The sequence below is a fragment of the Balaenoptera physalus genome (assembly GCF_965194825.1).
Source record: "Balaenoptera physalus genome assembly, chromosome: 2".
NCBI lineage: Eukaryota > Metazoa > Chordata > Mammalia > Artiodactyla > Balaenopteridae > Balaenoptera > Balaenoptera physalus.
The window spans coordinates 84066038-84092335 of NC_138883.1; the positions used below are offsets into that span (position 1 = coordinate 84066038).

The 26298-nt window shown below is 55.6% G+C and overlaps 1 protein-coding gene across 8 annotated transcripts in view; it reads left to right on the forward strand.

Moving 5' to 3' along the window:
* Positions 1 to 26219, forward strand: part of PAK6 (p21 (RAC1) activated kinase 6) — a 34292-nt gene extending 8073 nt beyond the window's left edge. For 2 of the 8 annotated variants that reach the window (XM_082442997.1, XM_082442996.1), the window contains exons 3-11: positions 2719 to 2834; positions 13906 to 14114; positions 14982 to 15617; positions 21108 to 21605; positions 21729 to 21862; positions 22229 to 22355; positions 22456 to 22581; positions 23062 to 23196; positions 24602 to 26219. In XM_082442997.1, coding sequence (XP_082299123.1) covers positions 13911 to 14114; positions 14982 to 15617; positions 21108 to 21605; positions 21729 to 21862; positions 22229 to 22355; positions 22456 to 22581; positions 23062 to 23196; positions 24602 to 24769 — 2028 coding nt within the window. In that variant the 5' untranslated portion in view covers positions 2719 to 2834; positions 13906 to 13910 and the 3' untranslated portion in view covers positions 24770 to 26219. Of the gene's footprint in view, positions 1 to 1913; positions 2207 to 2718; positions 2835 to 8766; positions 8925 to 13905; positions 14115 to 14981; positions 15618 to 21107; positions 21606 to 21728; positions 21863 to 22228; positions 22356 to 22455; positions 22582 to 23061; positions 23197 to 24601 lie in introns of those variants that run through there. The other 6 variants (XM_082443000.1, XM_082442999.1, XM_082442998.1 and 3 more) reach the window with 5 other exon arrangements.
* Positions 26220 to 26298: the final 79 nt, after the last annotated feature.

Here is a 26298-nt window from a genome sequence, read left to right on the forward strand (position 1 = left end):
CAAAGGAGGGTGTGCCTGGTCCCTCTCCCTGTGCTTGGCACGGCAACCTGGGAATAGGCCAGAAAGAGGCATGTGGATGCTGGAGGAGAAGCTGTCTCTAGACTGTCCCTGCCACTTCCTGAACTGTTGTTCTGCCCCCTCCTCCTGGGCAGGGCCGAGTTGGGTGTGGACCGGAGGAAGATGGAGACGGGGGGGAGAGTCACACACAGAAATTAATCACTCAGGACCCATTCTGCACATCCCAGCCATTCCAATATGCAGAGGGTCATCCAACCCTCTGCAGCCGACCCGCCGTAGACCCACCTGGAAGGGCAGAAATGTGGGGTTGTGATGCGCCCAAGAGGCCCCCTAGTCTAGTCTGGTATCCACTATGGGAACCTTTTCTCTAGCATATCTGACTGATAGTTATCTGCTTCTTGAATACGTTCAGTGATGGGGGATTCATTACCTCCTCAGTCTTATTTGGGAGTCCTGTCTCTCTCAAGGCGCCAAACACCACTGCAGCTCTCAAAGGTGAGAGGCCCCCCAAGGTACCCTAGAATCTCTCCCTTTGTGGTAAGGAGGGGACTGGGTGTGTAGCCTTTTGGGGATACCCAAGCCTGAATTAAACCAAATTAAATACCAGTTCATATCTGATAATATTTTAATGTTCACACTTTATTGTAGTTTAACAGTTCAAAAGTACTGCTTGGAGCCGTGGTTTTGGTATATAAGGTATTTGTATCGAAAGGAAATAATTCATGTGTGTCAGTAAAAAATAATTTAGGGTGTTGATTCTAGGTTCAATAAAGTAATGCATTTCATTCTAGCTTTGGTTCTTGGTTCATTTCAAATCCTCAGCAACCAATTCCCATACCCACCCCGGAACCCAGCACAGCCTCCTTCCCATAGCCAGCGTCTCCACCTGGCATCACCACGCCTTCCCCGGGAGGCTGAGGACATCAGGGCTTTGGATGCAGCCAGACAGGGTGCAGGCCTGTTTGGGGTAGTGAATTCCCACCGGCCACCTCAGCTCTGTTTGGTGGGAGCCTAGAGTAAACTGTACATAAGCAATTGAGCCTATAATGCAAATTCTTTATCCATAAATTGCACTGATATGTCTAAAGAATCAGTGAATAAAAACAATACATGGCAATAGTGACCTCAGTAACTAAAGTTTGAGGTGCCCAACAATGACAAAAATTCCTCCACTTCCTCCTTCGGGGCAGCCATTTGGGGTCTAGATATACTGAATTTCCATGCCAGACTCCCCTCAGCACTCGGGTGGACACAGCCCTCCCTGGGGACCTGGAAGTCTTCCCACTTCCTTGTTTGGGGAAGAGACAGATGGCCCCTGCCCTCCTCCACAACATATAAACACAGGAGAAACCACCCTCCAATCCAGAAGCAGCAGGGCAAAGGGCAGCCCAGTGAGCCACTTGGGACAGCCATCCTAATCCTAGGCCAGGACACTGCTGGGGACAGCTAGGAGATGCTGACTCTGGAACCGTGCCTTAGCCTCTGTTTGGGGGTGCGGGGCTCCTGGAAGTTTTCTTTCCCTAGAGGTCCCTTACAATCCTGAGGCCCGAGGGCTCTCAGAACTGAGCAGGGTCTGACAAGGGAATTGGAATCTCTTTAAATCCCACTTTCCTGCCTGCACAAGGGGGCTACCCCAAGACAGCCGTAGGGCCTTGTCGCGCGATGGGACGGGACAGGCCAAGGTGGTAGGTTTCAGGATTCCAGCCGGGCTCTCCAGGGTGGGCGGGTGGGACGCGCCGCCCGAGTGTGCGTCTGCAGTGCAAATTAAGGAGTTAATTACACAGAGGCGCTCGGCGGACAGTCCAGGTCAGGCCTCTAGGCCGCAGCCCAGGGTCCGAGGGGCCACGTGTACGTCACAGCGGGCGGCCGGGGCCAGCACCGGAAGGCAAAGGGCCGGCGGGAGCCGGAGCCGAGCGGGTAGGGGGAAAAGGGTTGAGAAAAGGGGCTCCCCTCGGGCAGAGAGGCTCCTGGCCGCGGCCCCTGCGCCCCTCGGCGGCTTTTCCCGGGCTCTGCGTTCGCGGCGTCCTACCTGAGGCCACACCCCGAAATCAAACTCGCGGCAGGTGAAGCCGGCGCTGCACAAACATGTAAGCGCGGCCTCCCCTCGTTGTTCCCGGCGCCTCCCGGCGGAGGGCGGGCCGGGCTCCCGCGGCCTCTCCCAGAGCTCCAGGGGCTTCCCGCTCGGCAGGTGGGTGCCCCGACCACCGGGGTGCTGCGAGCCCTGCCCGGGTAGGGGCCGGGACGGGGGACAGGCCTCCCCGCACGCGTGGCTCCCGGTTCTCGGGTGTTCATTCCCCGAAGTGCGGGGCCGCCGGCGCGGGCCGAGGGGACTCGGCGGCGCCGGCAGCGGACCTCGCTCCGCGTGGGCGCCCGGCCCTCGCGCCCAGGCTGGCGGGGGCCTTCGTCCCACAGGGCGCCTCACTCGGGCGGCCGAGGCGGGGCCGGTGGCCGCGCTGGGTCGGAGCTAGGAGAGCAGAGGGGCCGGAAGCGCTGAGCCCGCTGTCCCCTCGTCCCCGTGCGCCCTGCGGGGAGCCCGCCGCCTCCGCTCGCTCGCACCTGAGAAGGTGTCTCAGCGGGAGGCGGGCGGCCGCGGGGGCGGGGGGCGACGGTTCCGAATGCTCTGGATTCCGGCCAGTCGCGAAATCCGCGGGGACACTTACTACATTGGTCACAATGAATTTCTGAACTGTTTCCACCCAGGCCTCGGAGGACTGGCCCGCGAAGGTCCCCAGTTCCCTCTCCTCGGTGCCTGAGAGCGCTGCCCACTGAGGAGTGAGGAGTCCGGAGAAAGAGGAGGCAGGGAAGGCGGCCCGGAGGTGAGTAGCCCTGGGAGGGTGTCCAGGGGCCCTCTCGGGACCTCCGTGAGGGACAGGCTGGGACAGTGGGCGGGCAGGTGGCCCTCCTGGGCTGGCCCGTTCTCGGTACTGTTAGGCAGTGGTCCCTACTAGGTGCCATTTCTCAGTCCTTAGTGGATGTGCCTTGTTACTTCACCCGCCTCGTCCCGCTGGAGGCGCGCACGGCTTCAAATGCCCCGCCCTGGCTCCTGGCCCAGCCTCCGCCTGTCCTCCCGTCTGCTGCCGCCGGTCAGGGGCGAGGCAATGTCACCAAGGCCAGTGCACTTAAATTCTTGTTTGGGAAAGAGGCTCCCAAACAGGAAGGGCAGAAGCAGGCCCAGCGTCCGTGCTGAGCAGGCCGGGAGGCAGCCCCAGCCAGAGGTGCTGCTGGGCAGATCCCAGCCTGCCGCCCGCTCATTCCCCAGCTCTCCAACCTGCTAAAATCTCTCCAGCTTTGCCCACACCCAGTGAGTGGCATCCACCCTGGGAGGGAGATGCTGCTGGGAGCACCAAGGGCTAAGACATGAGGAGTTCCCAGGGTGCAGGCTGCGTTTTCTGTATCTTGCCCCATTCTGGTGCGAGCTCTGCTGTGAGTTCTTCTCAGGCCATATATAGGACAGTGGTAGAGAACACCTTTGGAACCAGAAAGAGCTGGGTTCGAATTCTGGCATTTTGCCTTTGATTCCTTAAGCAAGTTGCTTGACTTCTCTCCCAACTATAATGTCCTTATCTATAACATGGGAGTGATCATGCCTTCCTCACAGGGCAATTGTGAGAAGTCACAATGATAACTGATAAAGGAGAACAGCCCCAGCAGGAGGCTACCTGCCTAGCCTCCAGTTTTGGGAAAGGTTAAGCTCCCCGAGCCCTCCTCTCTTGGAGAACTTTGAGAATGGTCTGGCTGTGTGGCAAGAGATTGTGGAGGACATTAGAGCAAAGCAATGGGAATAAAGTAACGGCAGAGGGTCCGTGCAGGGTGGGTAGTAAGGTGGCCCCAGAGAAGGGGCCGTTTCTGGAAGGGAATTGCGCTTTGGAAGCAGAAACAGCAGCGTGCTCTGTACACATCACACGGCTTCACCTGTCCATAGGTGACACACTGTTACCACCTGCGCAACCTGGGGGCAGAGAGAGAGACTCTGGCTTGAGGCTTCCAGTCCTATCTCTGCCCAGAGTAGTTGTGTGATCTGGGGCAGGTCATTTGACTTCTCTGGGTGCACTAGGCATGGTGCAAGAGCTTGGAGCTTGGATTTGATTCCCAGCTACACACTCACCATATCAGACAATTACTTCTCTCTCAGCCTCAGTTTCTTCACCTGTAAAATTAAGCTCACAAAACCTACCTCGTAGAGTCGTGACCATTAAATGCACTAGTGAAAAGCACCTAGCACAGTGTCTGACACGTGCTAGGCACTTTATACACGTGTATGTGTAGGTTCCCTTTCTCGGCCCCTCCTTCCTCTCCCCAGTCACTTGCCATTCTTAAGAGGCACCCAGTAAAACAGGTTTGGCCCATGTCACTGCAGTATTGTGAACTTAGAGTGAGGAGGGAAACAATATAGTGATACAGAAAGTTAAGGGCTGTAAAAACATAATCTTTTTGTGACTAGGGGACTTAATCCTGTGACTTGGAGACTCTGGAGATTCTTTCTGGCTAGGCACTGAGGACTCTGTGATGAGGTCTCGAGCCTCTATATGTGGAAGCTGATGAAAATCGGGGGTAGTGAAGAGGTGCCTGGCCTGCAGCTCTCCCAGTCTTCACTCCTCCCTTGGAGATTATGCCATGCCCAGGAAACCCCAGTGCTGCGGACTGGGGAAGCAGTTAGGATTCCAAGTGCAGTGAACAGAGGTCAGAGGGCTGCTCCGGCTTGAGCTGCTGCTGGACGGCGGCAACAGCACAGCACTTGCAGGCTGGAGCTGGGCCCAAAAGTCAGGCCTGAGTCAACATTGACCTTCCCTGGCTGGCCAGCCTAGCTCTTCGGCCTCTCATTCAGCTGGAGTGTTGACACAAGTGATTGAATGAGACTTATTATCATATTCTTTTCAACAACAGCCCCATTATCTTTCCCCTGGGGATTCACTGGGACCTGTAGTGTGGGAATGACAACAAGGGTGGGGAGCCCAGACATTTTGGCGTGTTCTGTGCACAGTGCCCCCTGCCCTGCACACTCAGCTTCTCTCTGGGCCACTCCAGTGCGTCAGAAGAACCTCAGCATACTGCTCTACATCCCGGGGATGCTCCAGACTTCCACACAGCGGCCCTGGGCAGATCTTAACTAGTGCCTGTGGGCAGTGGCAGTAAGGGCCACAGTCTGGGTCTAGGACCCATCCACCCTACAGGGGACAACTGGGCAGAAGAGCAAATGAAATTCTCTTCAGGCCCTTCCCCTGGTGTATTTCTAGGGGACAGGAAGAGTGCTGGGGTGCCACCTCTCATGTCACGTGAAGAGGGCGGATGGCAGGCCTGGACCCCTGGTGGAAGCTGAGGGAGGACAGAGCTCAGCGCCACACGAAGGATGAGCTGTGAGGGGACAGAGAGACGGAGGGCAGGGGCCTCCGAAAGGGGGAGGAGCCCCCCATCACTGAATTCATTGGAGCAAGGCGAGCAGGGCGTGGACCCGCTCCTGAATGCCACCGAGGGATTGAAAATTGGGCAGGGGCGAAGGGGAGGCCAGACCCCGTCAGTAAGTCCCACAGGTGGGTGGCGCAGGTCAGGGTGGGGTCTGGCAACATCTATTTAGAAAAGCCAGCTAAACTGCACGAGAGCAAGGATTTTGTTTTGTTCACCATGGTCCCCAGAGCCTGGAGCAGAGCGGATGCACAACAAATGAATTTATCAAATAAGTGAATGAATAGTATAATTTCATATTTAAACAAACTCCAGAAACTAAAATTTGAGAAAGATCTTCCTGGCTGATGAGAATACTCCAATGAAAGATTGGCTTCTGTCCAGGATATTCTCAACCAGAGGCCTTCGAGGCATATTCCTCTTCACGGAAGGGTGTGGGATGACAGTTCCCAAAGGGCGTTATGAAGAGGTTGGGCAGCAGACCTCGGGGTGAAAGGGCCCAACTCTGGAGGTGGCAGGGTCCTCCATCAGCCCCTCTGTGACTGGATGGTGGCAGTAGTGGGGGTACCTTTGTAAGTGCTCTAGGACTCAGGGGCTTACCTCTATCTCGATGTCACAGAGCGTCTTGCGTGGGACTGAGAATGACAGGCTGGGGTGGTGGGAGGTGACAGCTAACTGCAGCCTTATTCACATCTGGATCAGATAGACAGGGGTCTTCCCCTTCTTTGCTGCTCCACTTGGGCAAGTCACTTAATCTCTCTGAACAAGGGTTTCCTCATCTGCATAACGGGTACAATAATAGGCCCACCTCACCGGCTCGTGGCGAGGATTGTGTGTGTGAAATGCTCAGCCCAGAGCCTGGTGCTTATACTAGGCACTCCCTGAGTGACAATTACTAAAAATACCCAAAACAGCCCCTCCAACTAGGACAGATGCTGTTTCTTTCCTCAGTGTACCTGGAGAAGCTGGCAGAAGTGAATAAGTCCATGCCCCTGTTGGCCCCGGAAATGCTGAGGCTTAGAGAGGAAGAGTGGGCCAGGATCACAAGCGGAACTTAGGAACGCCACGCCCCAGGTCCACGCTGAGCCCGCACTCAGCCCTGACAAGCCGACCATGCCTCCCTCAAGGGGAGCCTAGGCGTGCACCCCACTCTCACTCTCTGGCCCTCAGAGGGAACAGGGCCCCAGGTGCAGCTGCCTTCGCTCTTCCCACTCGTCTGGAAATGGAGGGGAATCCCACCAGCCTCATCCTAACAGACAGTTTACATCCCAGAACTCACACAGCCAACCAAATCCTGCTCCCCCCAGAGTGGCTGCAATCTCCTTCAGACTCGCTTTCTGGAAACCACCTTCCCAGCCTGTAGTGCGTTCTCGTGGATCCCTTCAGTGGGCTGAGTGTCCTTTCCTTGAAAGGAATTCGATGTGTGGGAACAGCCAAAACTCACTGGAAGCCGGGCGGCAAGGCAACCACGTCAGACACCAGCTCTTCTGGTGAAAAGCAGGGGCCACAGGTTAGGAAGACACTTGATGCTGGCCCAAGATGGGCCCCAAAGTTGATTCCCAAGAGGACTTCTGGAAGTCCTGGAGCACGTCTGCAACAGGCAGTTTCACTCCCAAGGGTCTGCCTCAAATGGCAGTGCTCGTTGGAAAGTCTGTGCTCTGGTTTGAGGTTTAAGTGCAGACTCATTTCTGCATGGTTCTGGTTGGGGAACCAACAGCTTGGTGGCCCTGGAGCCCCAGGCCCTGGCAGACGGATGTCTCCTCCCCAAGAGGAAAAGCAGTTTGAGGGGGTGACCCACCCAGCACAGCTGTCTGCTGTCCCTGTTGTAGACCCTGGACCAGCTGAGCCACAGAGCCTGGGCTGGGGGCCCTCACCACCCAGACCCCATGGCACCGTGGAACACTAACATCAGCCACAAAGCTCTGCCCACCGCTCCTCAAGCCAGGCATGCTGGTTGCCTGACTTGAGGCTGAGACCCTACGGAGGGGACGTGGACCTGTGCTGGAGAAAATACTCTCCTGCTGTTTCTGCGGCTCTTTCCGTGTATGCCAGGCCCTGACATCACAGCTGCCAAGGCAATCTCTTTAGAACACCCCACCACCACCACTGCAGGGCAAAAAAAAAACAGACAAACAAGCCCTGGTTCCAAACAAAGTAAGGGTCAGCCTGCAAGTCAAGACAGCACCAGTCTCCCTTGGCCTCTGACTCACAGATCAGCCCAGGACAGAACTAGTAATCTTGGTTGAGGGAGCCGGCCCTGGCCCATCCGCTTCTACACGGACTGCCCAGCCCCCTTCCTGTTCACAGAGACCCCTGGGAAGGAGATTAACAACAGCCCGAGTCCCTCTGAGTGGGCATGGTGGACGGAGCAGGGCTTTGGAGCCAGATCTGGGTTTAAACACCAACTCGGTCATTTCCTGGTGCTGTGACCCTGGGCAAGTTATTCAACCTCCCTGAGCCTCATCTGGATTTGTGGATAATAATAATAGCTCCTACCTCCCAGGCTCGTTGTGAGGATTAAATTAGTTGGTGCTTAGAAAGGGCCTAGCACGTAGTAGGTGCTCAAGAAAAGTTACTTCCCTTTCTCTCTGGAGTCTCCTGCTCCTCTGACATGATAGTCTCACCCCTCAGTGACCCCAGGCCTGTGGCTCCCTGAACTCTCCCACCAGCTCCACCCTCAGTTTTACTGGGTGTGGCAGCATTTCCTCCAGAAGGCTCTGCCAGGAACTGACCTGCTCCCCATCTGCCAGGCTCTGGCTGGAGGAAGCAGCCTCAGCAGGAGCTGTGCCAGGGGAGCTTCCTTCTAAAGCTGGTTGGGGCAGGGCTCTCCCCTCCCCTCCCCTCCCCAGTGATGGGCATCCTTCTCTGGTCCAGTCATGGGCCAGCCTGCTGGCTGGAAGGTGATGTCCTAGCCATTCTCAGAAGAGGAGTGTTCAAAGGTGCATCCCAGCCTGAGAAAGACTCCTCAGCACCTCCCCGCACTGCGTTGGGGTGAGGTGTCAGACCAGATGGGAGGGGCTCGGGCAGCGGAGGTCACCCTGAGCCAGAACTGGCGCCCTGCCTCTACCCATTTCTACTTCAGTGGCCGAGGCCCACATCATTTCTGTCAGGCTAGGCAGAAGGAAAGGCAGGACTGGCTCGCTGAGGGAACAGCATCCTCCTTCCTCCTCCAGAGTACCTTCTTTAGGGAAAGCTCTACCACTAGGTGAGTGGAGTGTGGATGCAAAGAGGTGGTGCTTCTCGGATGGCAATTTTAAAGGCGGGCATGGCCTGATTTGATTTAACCTCACGGCTGACTCAGCACCCCCTCTCCCTCAGCCCCGAGGTCCTTGGGCTTGTCAGAAGGCGGGAAACTGGGTGGAAGAGGGAGACCTAGGAATGGCAAGTGGGGGCCCCTGTCTGGGCATTCGTGTGTGTCCAGGACATGGAGCTGGAGAGATGCAGGGGATGCTTGGGTCTCAGGTGATTGACACCCAGTGACCTGGCAACATCGGATACTTAAGTGGGTGAGTATCTCTTAGGAAACTCAGTGCTCGTGGATCACTCTTTTCTTTATTTAAAAGTATTTTGTTTTCTTTAGAAAGGCAGCCCATCCTCTTTAAGGAAAATTCAGAAGAGTAGAAAGATGGGGTAGGAGGAAGTCACCTGGAACCCCACCAGTCAAACACAACAACAATGAATATTTTGCTGTATTTCCTTCAAATATTCATTATATTCATACTGCATTTACAAATTAGTCTAGGTGAAATCTTTAGAAAGAATTTCCTACTCCTAACCTAGGCCTGCTTTGGACAAAGAAAACCTTGATAGTTTAATTTGTCCTCGGCACCCATGGGTGTGGATAGGTTTGGGCCCCAGCAGGTCAGGGGCTCCAGGAGAGCCCGTCAAATTCGGGCTCCCCATAGGCACTCACACCAGACCTGGGGCAGGGGATGGCCAGACTAGGGGTTACCCTCTCTCCTGCCCCCCACCATCACTCCCACCAGCTTTATTATTCTTACCTTTCACATTTAGATCCAATTAGTTTGGGGATATGATATGAATTCATTTTTCCAGACTCCTTTTTTTTTCATATGGATATCTAATTGCTTCAGGTACATTTATGGAAAAGATCATCTGTTCCCTACCATATTGAAGTGTCACCTTTGTCATAAATTAAGTGACCTTATGTGAGTGGGTCTATTTCTGGATTCTCTCTTCTGTTCCACTGGCCTACTCATCAGTCTTTGTGCCAATTTCACACTGTATTAATTGTGGTTGCTTTGTAATAAATCTTGATATCTAGTAGTGTAACCCTCCAACTTCGTTCTTCAAGATTGTTTTGACTATTCCTGATTCTTTATGTTTCTCTGTACATTTTAGAATCAGTTTGTCAATTTCTACCAAAAGAAGTATGCTGGGATTTTGACTGAGATTGCAATAACTCTGTAGGTTAATTTGGGAATAATGGATATCTTTATAATATTGAGGCTTCCAATCTATGAACATTCTTTATTATCTTTAATGTTTGATATTTTTCAATGTGGAGACCTTGCGCATCTTTGATTAGATTTATTCCTAGGTGTCTGATATTTTTAATGTAAAGTGGGAAAGGGTGTCTGAGGGGTTTTTACCTAATAACACTTTGGACAGCAAAGGAGAGGGTTTTTCTCCTCCTGAGATCATCTCTCCAACTCTCTGACACCAACTGGGTGTTCAACAATTCCATCTGATTCTGACACTAACTACCTGGATTAGCACAGACTCCTCAGGCTCAGCCCCACACACTGCCCCCCACTTTGCACTCGGGTTCCACGGCCCAGGTCCCCGTACCTCTGACCAGCTGGCTAATAACTGAGGTTCCCACGACCCCCTCCTCACATTTGATAATTTGCTAGGATGGCTGGTGGAAGTCAGGAAGGCACTTTACTTTGACCAGTTCATTAAGATGCAACTTAGGAACAGCCAAATGGAGGAGATGCATATCGCATAGGGCAGGGTATGGGGGAAGGGTGCAGAGCTTCCATGCCTTCCCCAGACGCCTCACCCTCTCAGGACCTTGAGGCGTTCACCAGCCCTGAATCCTGTCTCTGAGGGGTTTTTATGGAGGTTTCATTAAGTAGGCACAATTGATTAAATCATTGGTTATTGATAATTAACTCAATCTCCAGCCCCTCTTCCCTCCCCAGAGGTGGGAATGGGGAGGCTGAAAGTTCCAACATTCTTGTCACTCTGGGGATTCCAAGAGTTTTAAGAGCTCTGTGCCAGGAATGGGGGGCAGGCTGTGGGGTGTACAAAGACCAATCGTCTATTTCCCATTGTATCACAGGATCTTTTTTTAAATTTCATTTTCTATTTGTTTGTTGCTGGTATGCAAAAATACAATTTTTTTTTTTATATTGACCTTGACTTGGGGACGTCTAAAATTCACATTTAATCCCAAAAGTTTGTATGTAGATTTTTCTACGTACACAATCATATTGTCCCAGGTAGTGTTGGCCTCACCATGGTTTTGGGCAAGTCCTGGCAGCCTCCCTTTAGGCGTGGATTTCCCGCTAGCTAAGTGGCTGGCTCTGATTTCTAAATCTCTACTCCCCCTCCCCCAAAGCCTGAGCTCAGTTCATTGCTTCTGTCAGCTCCCCACCTCCCCTGTAACCCCTGGATCCTAGGACTCTGCACTGTCCTTTCTCCTCAGGCCCCTCCTGCTGCCTGTGGGAAGAACTTATTCTGGAATTGCTATTAGGGTGGACTCAGGAGGGGCATCCCAGAGTCATGTAGACCATTTGCTAAGGATGCTTTCCAGGAACTTCCCCGGCCATCCAATGGTTAAGATTCCATGCTTCCACTGCAGGGGGCGAGGGTTCCACCGATCCCTGGTCGGGGAACTAAGATCCCGCGTGCTGCGGTGCAGCCAAAAACAAAAAACCAAAAAAAAAAAACCAAGATGCTTTCCCCGTGCATTCCTGCAGCAAACGCTGGGCCTTTGGGTGAGGCCGGGGAGTTGGGGCCAGGGATGTTCTGGTGGGGGGAGAGGGAAGTATTAGCCACCTCTTTTGCAACTCTAGGCTGTGTCCCTACACCTCCAGAAGGGTTTACAGAGTGGGGAGGAGAGTGAAACCATCAGCTGAGCTAATCCAGAGATAGAGGGTCTGTCAGGACAGAATTGCAGAACTGAGACTCTTCTGTAGCCAAAGACTACAGGGAGGAGGTCAAGCTTTACCAAGCCATGAAGAGTCTATGTCATGGAGAGGTGACGAGGGCCCCAGAACGAGAAATCCGGCATGACCCCTGCCAGGTGACTCCGAGAGGAAAGGAGTTGGGCATCACTCCCAGACTTGGATCTGCTCACGTTCTGATGTCTGCAGGGACCTGAGGTGAGAGACGGGATGCACGGAGAGGTAACATAGCAAGAGGAACAGCCCCTTTTTCCTGGGAATTCGCTCACTTAACACTCCCTAAACTCTGTGCGTTATTTTTTATTAACCCCATTCTATAGATGAAGAACGCTGAGGCTCAAGTCGTTTAGATAGCTCGCTCAAAGTCTCCCCAAATTAGTGGAAGTCTCCCTGCAACTCACCTGTAACTCAAACAGTTATATTTCATTCCAAAGTCCTTGGTCCTTGGGGCTCCTGCACACGTGGCTTTGCCTGGTGGGTATGTTTGGTAGATTTCCTGAACCTCAAGGTCCCAAAAAGTGGCTGCCATTCCAAGAGGTATGACATGGATTCAGATTGATTCATGCTTGGTGAATGCCTAGTGGAGAGATTTGGCTGTTTGAGCCCCCTGCCTTCCCGAGTGGCACCAGCTGCCTCCCAGATCTGTGACCTGCTCCAGAACCTGTGAAAGTGACCAGGAAAATTCTCTCTCCGGAGCAGGAACAAAAAGAGAGTGCCATGGCACAGATCTATCCAGTTCTGTAGATAGATGAATGATCCAAGCATTCAATTCAAGAAACAAACATGTCTTGTTGAAACAAACCTAGAAGTGACTTTTCCAGCTGACACAAGAGCCCACTGAGTGTCCTTAGCACCCATTGCCCCACACAAATGCACTGAGCTATTCTGAGCCACTTCAAATACAATAGCATTCTAGTGGGTACCCCCAACCCTGTCTTCCATGTGGTCCCAGCCCAGGGCTCCCTGAAGGTGAGGCCAGAGCAGCACTTTGGAAGAGTCACTTTGCCTCCTGGGTCTCCAGTCTCCCTCTCTCAGATCTGAATGCTGGTGTCACACAGAGCTGTTGTTAGAGCTTAATAGGGCCTAAGGCAAACCCAGACCAGCAAGGCGAGGGATGGAGGTTTGACTGCAGGTGATGTTTTGTACAATCAGAGTTCTGAGACCAGAGAGAAGGGGACCCAGAGGGAGGTGGGCTCTCTCTTCCTGGAGAGCTTTTCCCCTAAGATAGCTGCCCTTACCCACCCCAGCAGTGCCCTTAGCTCAGGGCCTTTCCAGCATTAGGGCCGAGCACCTGGGGACCATGAGGGCCCTTTTAGTTTGGTCCCTGATGGGGCAACATGTCTCTGAATCAGCAGCTTGACTTTTTATGAAGTTGTATGTCACATTAACAGTTTTTGTTTTTGAACCATCCTGGGACAAACCCGAGCTGACTGTGATATAAAAGAAACAAACAAACAAACAAAAAAAACCCTTTAACGAACAATTGGATTCAATTTGCTAATTTTGTTTAGGATTTTCATTTATGTTCAGAAGTGAAATAGGTTCAAATTTTCCTTTCACTATTTTTTTAAAATTTATTTAATTTATTTATTTTTGGCTGCGTTGGGTCTTCGTTGCTGCACGTGGGCTTTCTCTAGTTGCAGCGAGCGGGGGCTACTCTGTTGCAGTGCGCGGGCTTCTCATTGCAGCGGCTTCTCTTATTGCGGAGCACGGGCTCTAGGTGCGCAGGCTTCAGTAGTTGTTGCTCGCGGGCTCTAGAGCACAGGCTCAGTAATTGTGGCGCACAGGCTTAGTTGCTCCGCGGCATGTGGGATCTTCCCGGGCCAGGGATCGAACCCGTGTCCCCTGCATTGGCAGGCAGATTCTTAACCACTGCGCCACCAGGGGGCTTCTTTGTACTATTCTTATCTGGTTTAAGAATCAAGATCATACTTCGTAAAATGAGTTTGCCAGCTTTCCTCCCTCTTCCCCACCCCCCTTTTAATTCTTCGATGGTGGAATGTTATTTGTCATGGGCTTTGGATCTTATAAAAACACACCCCCAGGGTCTGCCTCCTCAGCAGGGGACTTGGCACAGATGAGAAGACAGACACCTCTTTTCCTCCTTTGTAGTCTGTGTTGGCTTATTTATGGGGTTTTGCTGCTTCTGGGACCGCTCTGTGGGGAGCTAGCCATTTCCCTGAGGGAGTAGGCCTGAGAGGTGGGCCGGTGCAGGGGGTTGAAGCGGGGGAGGGAGCCTGGGGCCCCAGCACCCGCTGCGGCCACCTGTCCTTCCCCGAGCCAGGCTCCTGTGACGCCCCCTCTGGAACTCAGTCTGACCTTCCCCACACAGGCACCATGTTCCGCAAGAAGAAAAAGAAACGCCCTGAGATCTCGGCCCCACAGAATTTCCAGCACCGCGTCCACACCTCCTTCGACCCCAAAGAAGGCAAGTTCGTGGGCCTCCCCCCACAATGGCAGAACATCCTGGACACACTGCGGCGACCCAAGCCCGTGGTGGACCCTTCACGCATCACACGGGTGCAGCTCCAGCCCATGAAGGTGAGGCGGGCATCAGGGATGGCGGAGGGGGAGGATTCAGACCATCCCCCTTCACAGAGGGCTGCTGGCAAGACCACGCAGGCACCTGAAGAACCACCTGATTACCAGCTATCAATTAGCCAGGATGTCTGCATTCCCTGCTAATCAGCCTCTCGTTCTCTCCCTGGTGACCCAGGGAGGAGGATCCTGGGGAGTCCCTCTCCACAGGGTGGTAGGGTTGCCAGATTTAGCAAATAAAAATACAGGATGCCCAATACAACGTGAGTTTCAGATAACAAATAATCTTTAAGTATGTCCCATGCAAAATTTGGACCTGCAGCCCCTGTGGGGCTGCGGGCTCTCACAGACCCGGGGGATTAAGTTGTGTGGGTCAGGAGGGGTTGATGCAAGAGCCTGATAGGGGTTGGGGTCAGGGCCCTGTCAGGGTTTGGAGGCCACAAAGCCAGTACGTGGGGAGGAGAGCCCTGGACTGGTGCGTGTCACCTGGAAGGCCACACACAGATAGAGCTGGAGAACGGCAGCGGGCCCCAGGCAGGGCCTGCAGTCTCCCCAGCTCCCCAAGCTCAGCTGCCCGCACCATCAGGCACGCTGGATTCAACACCATGGCTACTCACCTGTCTGCCCTGCTAGACTGTGGGCCCGTGAAAATGAGGCTTCTCCCTGTATCCGTCCGCCAGCACAGGCCTGGCCCGCTGTGGGCCCCGGGAAGGGGCTGAAAAATTAAGAATAGATGGATGACACAGCAAGCGAGGTCCACGGGCGCTCCTCCCCGAGGCCCCCCGGGGAGGCTCTCCGACCTGGTCCCCGCCCAGCGCCCCCTCCCTGCCATGACAGGAGGCTCACCACGCTCTTCCCCCTCCCCTGCAGACAGTGGTGCGGGGCAGCGCGGCGCCTACGGACGGCTACATCTCGGGGCTGCTCAACGATATCCAGAAGTTGTCAGTCATCAGTTCCAACACCCTGCGTGGCCGCAGCCCCACCAGCCGGCGGCGGGCACAGTCCCTGGGGCTGCTAGGGGATGAGCAGTGGGCCGCCAACCCGGACATGTACTTGCAGAGACCCCAGTCTGAGCGCAGGGACCCCCGTGGCCTCTACCTCAGCTGCAACGGGGCCGCACCAGCAGGGCGCAGGCACGTGCCACGGCCCGAGCCACAGAGCCCGCGGGTCCTGCCCAGTGGGCTGGCCACCAAGGCACAGTCCCTGGGCCCCACCGAGTTCCAGGGTGCCCCGCAGCGCTGCCTGCAGAGCTCCCCAACCGGCACCTCGGCCGCCACGGCCGCGGGCAGGCGGGGGCCCAAGACTGCCGGGCATGGCTCTGAGGAGGCCCGGCCACAGTCCTGCCTGGTGGGCTCGGCTGCAGGCAGGCCGGGTGGGGAGGGCAGCCCCAGCCCTAAGGCCCCGGAGAGCAGCCTGAAGCGCAGGCTGTTCCGAAGCATGTTCCTGTCTGCTCCTGCCGCCGCGCCTCCAAGCAGCAACAAGCCAGGCCCTCCACCACAGAGCAAGGTAGGTCAGGCTGCGGCCCCCTCTGGGACCACTCTTGACAGGGCAGGGAGCCTGGCCCGGCAGCATCTACTGGGAACACAGGCCCTGCCCGGCCTTCCCCACTTACAGGGTCGGGTTGGGGAAAGCGTGAGGTAAACAGATCATCAGCTACCCTGAACCAGCTGAGCCCTCGTGCTCCAAAGGCTTAGCACGTGTGAGTCAGATGTTGCAAGCTAGGTCGTTTTCTGGGGGCCTCTGGGGGCCTATGGTACGCCTCAGCTGACATTCCTGCCCTCTGGGGTGTGTCTAGGCAGACCACACAGGGAGGCAGGCACCCCTGAAAAAGCAGCACCTTTAACCACAAGCCCAGACCCTCCCCTTGCCCCCAGTGCCCAGCAACCCCACCCAGGCCCCAGCAGAAGTAGGTGCTCCAGCCCCGGGGTGGGGGGAGGGGCAGGGTCTCTCTGACTCCCTTTTCTGATCTTTTTTCTGCCTGGACCCCCAGCTTGTCCCAGTGCTCTCCTGAGGTCATGCACAGCCTCTCTGTGCTGCTTCTCCCATAGGCTATGTTACCCCTTCTCTAGTGAGGATTCTTCCCTCCCTTCCTCCCTTCCTCCCTTCCTTCCTCCCTTCCTTCCTTCCCTTTTTCTAGTAGTTCTTGCTTTGTTTGACATTCCTGTAATTATTTATTCTCATACTGTGTGCCATATGAAAAGCTAGAGCATTGAATTTGCCTGGGTCTGGGAGCAACAGGAGAGCTGACTTTTGGCGTGTGTGACAGCCTCAAATGCACATATTTTTCTTGTAAAAAAGGAAACAGTGAAGGGAGCCCTAATGGTGACATTTTTTGGCAGGCCGAGGAGAACATTTTTGCTTCTTACGTGCCCTATGACATCCTGTCCGTGGTGACAGTAACATCCTTTCCCATTTGGCAGATGAGAAGACTGACTCAGAGAGCGTGGGACAACCCCCTGGTGTCGCGAATGAGTCAGCCGAAGGCGGGAGGGAAGGCTTTTCCATGAAGGCATCTTTTAGCTCCTCCCTGAGGGTCGGGCAGAAATGAGCTTAGGCTGCACAAGGGTTGTAAGTCACACCTAAGAAACCGCCACCGACAGCGGCATGAGTAATGGAGTCCCCCCTCCCGGGATGGTGCCAGTGTGTCCAGCCCAATCGTGGAGGAGCGGTGGGGGGTTGAGGGGTGGCCTGGACCCTCAACCCCATCTAAGTCACTGCCAGCCCAAGGCACCCAGGGAAGGTTCTGGGCTTTGTGCCCTCTAGTCCCCACTGGAACAAAGGATGGTAGGCTGGGATCCCCTGTGGGGCGGGGGCTTTAGGGAGGAACAGATGAGACGTGGCTTGATATGCCCGTGAGAAAACATGAGTGCCTGTGAGCCGAGGGGTCTCTGGAAGGCTGTGCCCCTGGGGAGACATTCCCCAGAAAACTAAGGTGGGAGCAGGACAGTGCACCCTGCCAGGAAGTGCACTTCGAGAGTCCTGCTGGGGTGGGGGGTGGTTTCAGGGATTTGGAGAAAGGGGGTGTCGAAACTGGTATGCACGGTCCTGGGCTCCTGCCAGCACCCCACAGCAGGGGGCAGGCCAACCCCCCATCCCTGCACACCCACAAAGCACCTGCTGTGGGCCACTGCTGCGGGCTGTACGAGGTCTCCCCTGCACCTGAGGAGGCAGGTGGTGCTCACCCGGGGCTCAGAAACACCACAGTTCCAAATCCAGGGGAGTAGTTTCCTTCTCGGCCCCCTGGGCACACCTTTCTAGATGGATGTTCTCAAGCCAGGCCTCTGAAAGGCGGGGCCGAGACTGCCCCACAACCGCTCTGGGCCAGGGCTTCTCAACCCTGTACTATTGACGTTTGGATCAGATAATCCTTTGTTGCAGGGGCTCTTCTGGGTGTTGAAGGATATTTAGAAGCATCTCTGGCCTCTACGTACTAGATGCTAGTAGCACCCCTCAGATGGGACAACCCCAGATCCCTCCAGACATTGCCAAATGTTCCTTGAGGGAAAAAAAATCACCCCCAGTTGAGAACCACTGCTCTCAGCAAATTACCCTATGGTTGGGAAGCATTCAGTTTCCTCCTCCTCCCTCAAGGCCTGGGCCCTGGGAACCCAGACCAAGCCAGCAGCCAGCCCTCCGCACTCAGCACATCCCAGAGGCTGGCTCTGGACACTCACAGCAACTCCTAAAGCAGCAGTCCATGCACTAGTGCTCTGGGAGGGCAGGCCACCAATGGCCACAGCATGCCAGGCGTGGCTGCAGGAGGGTCTGTGACCCTAGAGCTCTTGTACTCAGCCCCAGGCAGCTTGGCCTGCAGTCACTCGCTTTGGCTAAAGAGCAAAAGGAGACCTCAAGTGGGGACAGAGAGGCCAAAGAGGTAAGACAGTTAGGAGCTTGGGAGATTTAGAAGTGGTTCCACTTAGCGGCAGAAAGGCCACGTCAGAAAGACCTCAACAATCAGCAAACCTTGGTTAAGCACCTACTGTGTACCATGTACTCGGTTACATGCCAAGGATCCCCAGTAGGACCACTGCATAGGGATCAGGGGTTAAGCTGACCAGGGCTGAAGTCTGGCCTTGTCCCTTACTGCTTAGTGACTCTAGGCAAGTTACTTAGCCTCTCTGAGCCTGTTTCCTCATCTACCAATGTAGATAATAATATTACCCATGGGCTAATAAAACAATCCACAGGGCTATGAGAATTAAATGAGATAATGCATTTAAGGCCCTTGTCAAGGTGGTAAGCCCTCAATAAAATGGCTTTAGTATTTCTTAAATATTATGAAATGGCCTCTGCCTGGGCGGCACTAACAGAACAGCCTCCCGAGCCCACAGCTGGAGAGCCTGGCCCTGTCTTCTTAGCCTGGGAAGGGAACGTGAGGCATCATTGTAACTCCATGTACAACTCTTCTTTCCAGTGGCTTCCTGCCCAAGAAGAGGCCTCAGTCACACAAGTAACTCCAGAATTAATCCAGAGCCCCTAACAATTAATTCCACCTTTTGTCCCCCTTTCCCTTTCTTGGAGTGGTTTAACACGTTTCATCTGGTCCTTTCTTGTGGTTACGTTAAGTAAAATCTCCCTCCTTGTGGAGACAGGCAGCAAGGCCCACAAAGGGGCATTTGGGACCAGACCCTGCTGAGCTGAAGACCAAGCCTGGCCCGACCACCCCCGTGTCCTATGTCCCATGTCCCAGGCCACGTCAGTGCTGGCCCCCCCCAGATCCGTCTGCTGCTTCCATCCACCTGCTGCAGCCTCGGCCCCTGAGCTCAGCCAGCACCTGCGGCAGGGTCTCCACAGGGGCCTCGACAGCAGAGGGGGAGCGAACCCACCTCCTCAGCCCCTCCGCATGACTTGTCCCCACCCTCCCCGTGTCCATCATCCTCAGAGCAGAGAGCTCATGCAGGAGGCCGGGAGGCCAGAAGGAGAGGGAAACTGTTTTACCGCCTTCCTTAGAAATCCAGAGTGGAGAGAGGTCAAGGGCCGTGAGAGCAATCTCAAGAGCAGCTTTAGGAGCTTTTCGGATCCCCAGTCTCTGCCCAGCCCCACACAGATGCTCAGAGAGCACATTTTCTGTGTTAGGTCCATGCCTCGCAGGCCAGCAGGCAGCCTTTTTACAGAGCCTTGGAGGCTGCTACCGGGTGACATCTCATGGTCCTGCTGCTCCTGGTTGTGGCCTCACAGCCTTGGTGGTGGCCATGCTCCCTCCACCCCGAGTCCCAGCCCTCCCACAGGGTCCCCAAGGCCATGGAATTACAGAGCTGCTCAAATTGTGGTCCAAGGTGCCTCTCACATCAAAAGCCAGGGGCCTTGTTAAACTGCAGAGTCCCTGCTCTAGGGACCTACTGAAGCCGTTTCCAAGGCCAGGGAATCTGCATTTTATCCAGCTCCCCAGATCACTGTGCCTTCATAGAGGAGACTGGGGCTCAGAGATGGGGAATGGCCTAAGATTCATGACAAGTCAGAGCGGAGCAGGACTGGAGCCCAGGTCCTGACCCGCCAGTCTGGAGTTCCCACTGCTCCACCACAACAGAGTAGGGAAAGGGGGGTGCGGCCGGGTGCCGCTGCTGGCGGGGACAATCCATTTACTGCACAGATGTGCTTGCCGGGCGGGGATGGAGTAGTCACGGCAGTCCCGGGAGGTTTTCCTGGCTCCTTCACCTCGAGGGCTGAGCATGGCCCAGGCACGGCCTGGCAGAGGCTGGAGCACACTCAGTGGGCCTGCGGGGCTGGGGGTGGCAGAGCCTGCCACAGCATGGCTCTCTGCCAGAAGAGGCACCGTGCACATGCCAGATCCTAGGCAAGGCCAGGGACTGGGGTGAGGGCCCTGAAGTCTAGGGGGGAAGGGGTGCTGAAGAGGTTGAAAGGACTCTGGCTGAGCCTGGTAACGCCCAAGGCGCAGATTCAAGCAGCCCAGCCCAAGCTGAGTGCTTGAGTAGATTCCCTGGAAGCTGATTCAGTTTTGAGGATGAGGACCAGCACCCTCTGGGCACCTAGACAACCGCCTATGAGATGGGCTCTGAGATGTTCCGGGAAGGCCTCTCTGCAGCTCCTCAGGTGTCGCCCGTTAGGTCGCATATGGCCCTCTCCAGGTGGCCCTTTTAAACATAATCCCTGGGAAGGGTCCTGCTGCACTTCGCCAGCTCCTTGGGGAAACCCAGGGATGGGACCCTTTCCTGCTGGGGCTGCTCGGAGGGCTGGGCCTGAGCAGGACTCACTGGGGGCCCAGCCTGCTGCTCAGTTCCATCTTCCCTCCCTCCCTCCCTCCCTGCCAGAGACCAGAAAGATAGGCCCCCTGCCTTCTCTTCCTTCTTGGGGGTCCTCAGCCAGGAGTTCCATGTGGCTAGTGGAGGAGCTGCTCGGGGGAGCCCTGAGGAAACCCCCTCACCCCTGGCCCCAAGGCTTGGGTTTGGCTGGACCTACCCTCCTGATTCCAGATCTCTCTAGCACCAGATCCCCAGCCCAGGAGACACCTGAGGACCCCCCAAGATGGTAACATGGCTCTGTGGTCCTCTGTTGGGGACCTAATCTCACTGCACAGACGCGCAGACTCCCCATTGTCAGGAACAAGCAGGACTATCAGACGGCAGCCGTGGCTTCCCTGCCCTGTCCTGGGAGTCAGTCACAGCTGCCTCGCTGCAGCCCCCGCCCCTATGCCCAGGGCCTCTTCTGCCCGCATGGGCCCTTGGGTAGGGTAGCCACGGTTGTGAACGCCTCTGACCCAGAGTGCCTCCTGGTCAGTGTGGCTATAAAGAGCTGTTGTTTTGTCTGCTCACCTGGGAACACTGGGGGTTGACTTCTCAAGCAGGACTATGGTTTGGCTTCAGCTCCATTTGAAAATCTTCGCTTGTGGCACCTCCCACGTTAGTCTGATGCCCAGCCCGGCTCTGCCCAACCCTGCCCGTGTCCAGAGGTCACGGCAGCCACCCCCTGCCTCTGGGAAGGGTACTCCAAATGCTCCCATAGCCAAACCCCTTTCTGTTTCTTCCTTTCTCCCTGCAGCCCAACTCCTCTTCCAGACCACTGCAGAAAGACCGCCCCCCAAGCCTGGTGGCCAAGGCCCAGTCCTTCCCCTCAGACCAGCCCGTGGGGACCTTCAGCCCTCTGGCCACCTCGGATACCAGCAGCCCCCAGAAGTCCCTCCGCACAGCCCCAGCTGCCGGCCCTCCTCCAGGACGGTCTTCCCCGGCAGGCTCCCCCCGCACCCGGCATGCCCAGATCAGCACCAGCAACCTGTACCTGCCCCAGGACCCCACAGTGGCCAAGGGTGCCCTGGCTGGTGAGGAAACGGGCGTTGTGACACACGAGCAGTTCAAGGCTGCACTCAGGATGGTGGTGGACCAGGGTGACCCCCGGCTACTGCTGGACAGCTACGTGAAGATCGGCGAGGGCTCCACGGGCATCGTCTGCCTGGCCCGGGAGAAGCACTCGGGCCGCCAGGTGGCCGTCAAGATGATGGACCTCAGGAAGCAGCAGCGCAGGGAGCTGCTCTTTAACGAGGTGGGAGGAGAGGGCGTGGCGGGGCATGTGGGACGGGCAGTGATGGCGGAGGCAGGCTGGACGTCTGCAAGCAGGGGCAGTGGGGAGGGTGCCCGGCACTCAGGCGTCCCCTCCTGCCCCCAGGTGGTGATCATGCGGGACTACCAGCACCTCAACGTGGTGGAGATGTACAAGAGCTACCTGGTGGGCGAGGAGCTGTGGGTGCTTATGGAGTTCCTGCAGGGCGGGGCCCTCACGGACATCATCTCCCAAGTCAGGTGGGCAGCTGGGAGGGCTGGGACCCAGCGCTGGCTGCTCCCGCCACTGCCCTGGCAGGGATATTAGGCAGCCTCAGGCCCAGATGATTGGGGTGCCCGTCACGTGGTCCTGAGCCACCCTGCCCACCCCCATCTGTTCGGGTTAACAGACCCAGGGGTCTCAGGGCAGTGGGGAAGACACTAGGTCTCTAGCCTAGGCCCAGGCCCGTTTCCATCAGGGCTCTGGCCTGACTGGGCTCCCACACACATCGTCCAGGAGCTGTGGGGCCCCCTACCAGGGGCACCTACTCTGCCCAGCCCGTCTGCCCTGCAGCCCCGCCAAAGCTAACATGCTCTTCCACTGGTGGCCCTGCCTTCCCCGTCCAGGCTGAATGAGGAGCAGATCGCCACTGTGTGCGAGGCCGTGCTGCAGGCCCTGGCTTACCTGCACGCCCAGGGTGTCATCCACCGGGACATCAAGAGCGACTCCATCCTGCTGACCCTCGACGGCAGGGTAGGGCCCTTCCCAACCTGGCACACCCACGACCCCACTTCACGGCTCCTCCTCCTAGTTCGCCACTCACTCCCCTTTCTCCCTCTCACCCCAACCCCAGGTGAAACTCTCGGACTTTGGATTCTGTGCACAGATCAGCAAAGATGTCCCTAAGAGGAAGTCCCTGGTGGGAACCCCCTACTGGATGGCTCCTGAAGTGATCTCCAGGTGTCTGTATGCGACTGAGGTAACCGCTCCCTCCATCACCCAGTCCTCCCAGAAGAGGCTTGGGAACACATAGCTCTTCTACTTGTGGTCTCCTCCAAAGCCCCCCACCCAAAATAGCCCCGGTTGTCAGGTTCCCACTTAGTCAATACCCTACCCCAATGTCCACTGCCCCCTTCCCACTCTTGGTTGGGTCTTCTCTGGCCTGTGACTTTGCTGCCACAAACTGGTCCCCAAAATACTCTCCCCCAAGCTCAAGGGTAGGTTGGGGTATGGCCAGGCTTCCCCATGTGTGGTGGCCTTTCTAAGAGAGTGGCTGACAACTGTGCCCCTGCAGTCAGTGGTCACTCACGCAGGTAGTAACTACCACAGGGAAGGTGACCAGGAAGGAGGCCGACTCACCAAGGAAACCCGGGACCAGCTGCTCCCCTCCCGCTGCAGCATGTTGCTACCAAGGGGCCAGACTCTGGCCATTGGAGTCAGGGACATTCTCCTCCTGCAGGTAGATATCTGGTCTCTGGGCATCATGGTGATTGAGATGGTAGATGGAGAGCCACCCTACTTCAGTGACTCCCCAGTGCAAGCCATGAAGAGGCTCCGGGACAGCCCCCCACCCAAGCTGAAGAACACTCACAAGGTCAGTCGGTACACAAGGTGTGACCCTGCAGGCCCCGTTCTTGCTGAGGCTTCAAGGATCAGAGTCTGGGCTGTCAAGCCCAGCCTCTCCCTCCCACAGAAACCAGAGGGCCCGGGCTCCCGGAAAAGGCTCCTCTTTCTCCACACAATTCCCGCACCTTGGTGTGGAGCCTAGTCACAAACTCCCATGCTCACTCCAACAAGTTTCCACCTGCAGACAACTGACAGGAGCCTGAAAGAAGGGAAAGCAAGGCCGGCGGAAGTCCCTGAGGTCCTGGGAAATAATCTAGAGAAGTTAACTGAGCGGTAACGCCTCTACCCCATCTGTAAGGGGAGGCACACCAAGGCACAGTGTTCCCAGTCCATCACAGAGAATTGGCTTGCCCTCCAGCAATGTACATCCTAAGCACATCTGAGCCAGTTTTTCCCTTAAAACCAATGTGTGTGTGTGTGTGTGTGTGTGTAACGCTTTTCTGCCAAATCCACCCAAACCCACAGCCCTTACCTGTGGGCACCCCCTGCTGGCAGCCAGCTCAGCACAGGGCTGCAGAATGGCACTGCCATCTGGTGGCCAGAGTGAGAAATGTCCCAGAGGGTTGAAGCTCAGTCTCTAAATGCAAGATAGTTCTGTAGCCCTGCTGGATGGGAGGAGAGACAGGAAACACTTTCTGAGACAGCTTGTCCTTGGAACCCGCACTCCTGACCCCCTAGACTAGCAGATATTTCTAATTGGCTAATTCCCCAGAGGATGCAGCCTTCCGTTACAGCCCAAGACTCAGCCTTATCCCAAAATATTGACTCAAAATGAACCAGGGTAAGCCCTTGACTTAGACTCTAAGGCTTAGAGAAATAAAGGAATCTTCCTTTTTCAGGTCCCACTTTGTCCTTTTCTATTTTTCAAAACACTCCTTCCTCCCTGACCTCTTTTTTTATCTTCACTAAAGCCCTATGCAGCAGACAGGGAAAGCACATTTTATCATTAGCCCATTTTACAGATGAGAAAACTGAGCTCTAGAGAAAAGTACAACTTGCTGGAGATTAGGGATAGACCCAGGACTGGATCACTGGGTACCAATCCCGTGCCCCTTTCCACAGAGCCTGAACACTGAGAGCCCTGAGAAGCAGCGTGGTGCATGGGCTGTATTTGGAGCCCAGCTCCCCAGCAATCCTGGTATCCTAATTCCATTGCTCACCAGCACCCCCTATAGGTGAACTGGCCACCTTTCCTGGACTGATGCTGACTTTCTTTACCTACCTGATAGTCCAGAAAGTACTGAGCCTGGGAGGAACCAGGAAGTAAGAAACAAGATAATTTAAGACTTTCAAATGACAGTGGGGCCAGGCAGATTGGGTCACCCCAAAGTGGCTGAAAACTGTGGCTTCCTCTCACTGCCCTGCCTCCACAGGTCTCCCCAGTGCTGCGAGACTTCCTGGAACGGATGCTGGTGCGAGACCCCCAGGAGAGAGCCACAGCCCAGGAGCTCCTGGACCACCCCTTCCTGCTGCAGACGGGGCTGCCCGAGTGCCTGGTGCCCCTGATCCAGCTCTACCGCAAGCAGGCCTCCACCTGCTGAGCCCAGCCCCAGAATGCACCTGCCACCTGTGCCCGCGGGCAGGGGACACTGGGCCACCAACTTGCCAACAGGGCCTGGCTGCCTGCCTCATTCTCTCAGTATTCTCTCCAAAGATTGAATGTGAAGCCCCGACCCTGCCCTCCTGCCCCTCAGCCCACTGGGCCAGGCCGGACCTGCCCCTCAGTCACTTTCCCTCCCAAGAGTCCCCAGTTGCCTTTAGGATGATGGAGACCCCTTCTGTAGGATGACCCTTTGTTATTTGCACAGGGATATTTCTATGAAACATGGAGACCAGTGCTTCTGGCCACTGTGGCCAACACAGCAGAAAAGGCTGCTGTGGTTTTTTATTTTAAAGTAGTAGTACACGAGCATCCCAGGTCACCCAAGAGGCAGACTGCCTGTCTTCATCAGGACGCTTGCTGTTCTCAGCTCCAATTCCAAATCCTGGGGTCTGAGAGGACCACAGGGAAGGTGTTGATTGCCTGACTCCATCTTCCTCCCTTGTGTCTGACTTCCTGAAGGCACAGTCCCACCTGCACCTGCTTCCCGACCCACCTGTGCTGACAACACACTCCCTGCACAGCCCGCGCCCAACTGTGAACAGCCTGCTCAGAAGCCGTGAGGGGGAGGGGAATTTTCTGGGTGAAAGAGGAAGAAGGCAGCTGGTGGTAAAGTGGTCTCACTTTACAGGATGCGTGTGCGCGCACGTGTGTGTGTGTGTGTGTGTGTGTGTGTGTGTGTGTGTGTGGTGTGGAGGAAGGTCACCCACGGCTGTCTTCGGTTAGGCTTCTCCATCTTCTTTCCCACTAAGCTCTGCTCTGAAGGTGACCTGCTTCCCTGGCCTGGTTTCCCACCTCTTAAGTCCCGGGGTTCTACCTGACCAGTGAAGAGGTCTGTACTGAGTCGAACACATCCTGGGGGCCTGGCCAGTTTCCGAGTTTCTCCTGTACTGTGGAATCTGAGAGCCAGGGACCAGAATGGTGAGGGAACAAACGTGTTTCACCTGTGAGCTTCATCTCAACAACCAGGTCCTCGGGGACCCGCTCTTCTTTTGTGTGCTTGGGGGGACCTGTTCTTTTCAAAATCCTGGTCTGGGGGAGGTGAACCAGCTCCCGATTCCATCATGTCACTGGAACGGGCACCCCATTTGTGCGAACCTGCCCCTAGCTGCCTCCTCAGACACCTGTCTCCTTGTCCTCCTCCCCTGCCCACCTTCAGGGCTGTTGTGAGACAGGGAATCCCAGGGAAGAACTCCAGGTGTCTGGACCCTATCTAGATAATATTTTTAGATTCCTCTATCCCTAGGTGGCCTGCTTTGGGGCAAAAAAAAAAAAAAAAAAAAAATTGCAAGGACTTTTTTTTAAGGGTCAGAGTTTTAAAAACAAAAGCATTGTCCCTTTTGTGAATTGTTTGCACTGTGCCTGTTTTAAATTAAACTGAGTGTTCAAAACCCCTGGCCTTCCTGTTGTCCCTGGGAGTGGAGCCAGGCTGTCTTCAAACTGGACACGCTGTAGTGGGTGTCCAGGGTG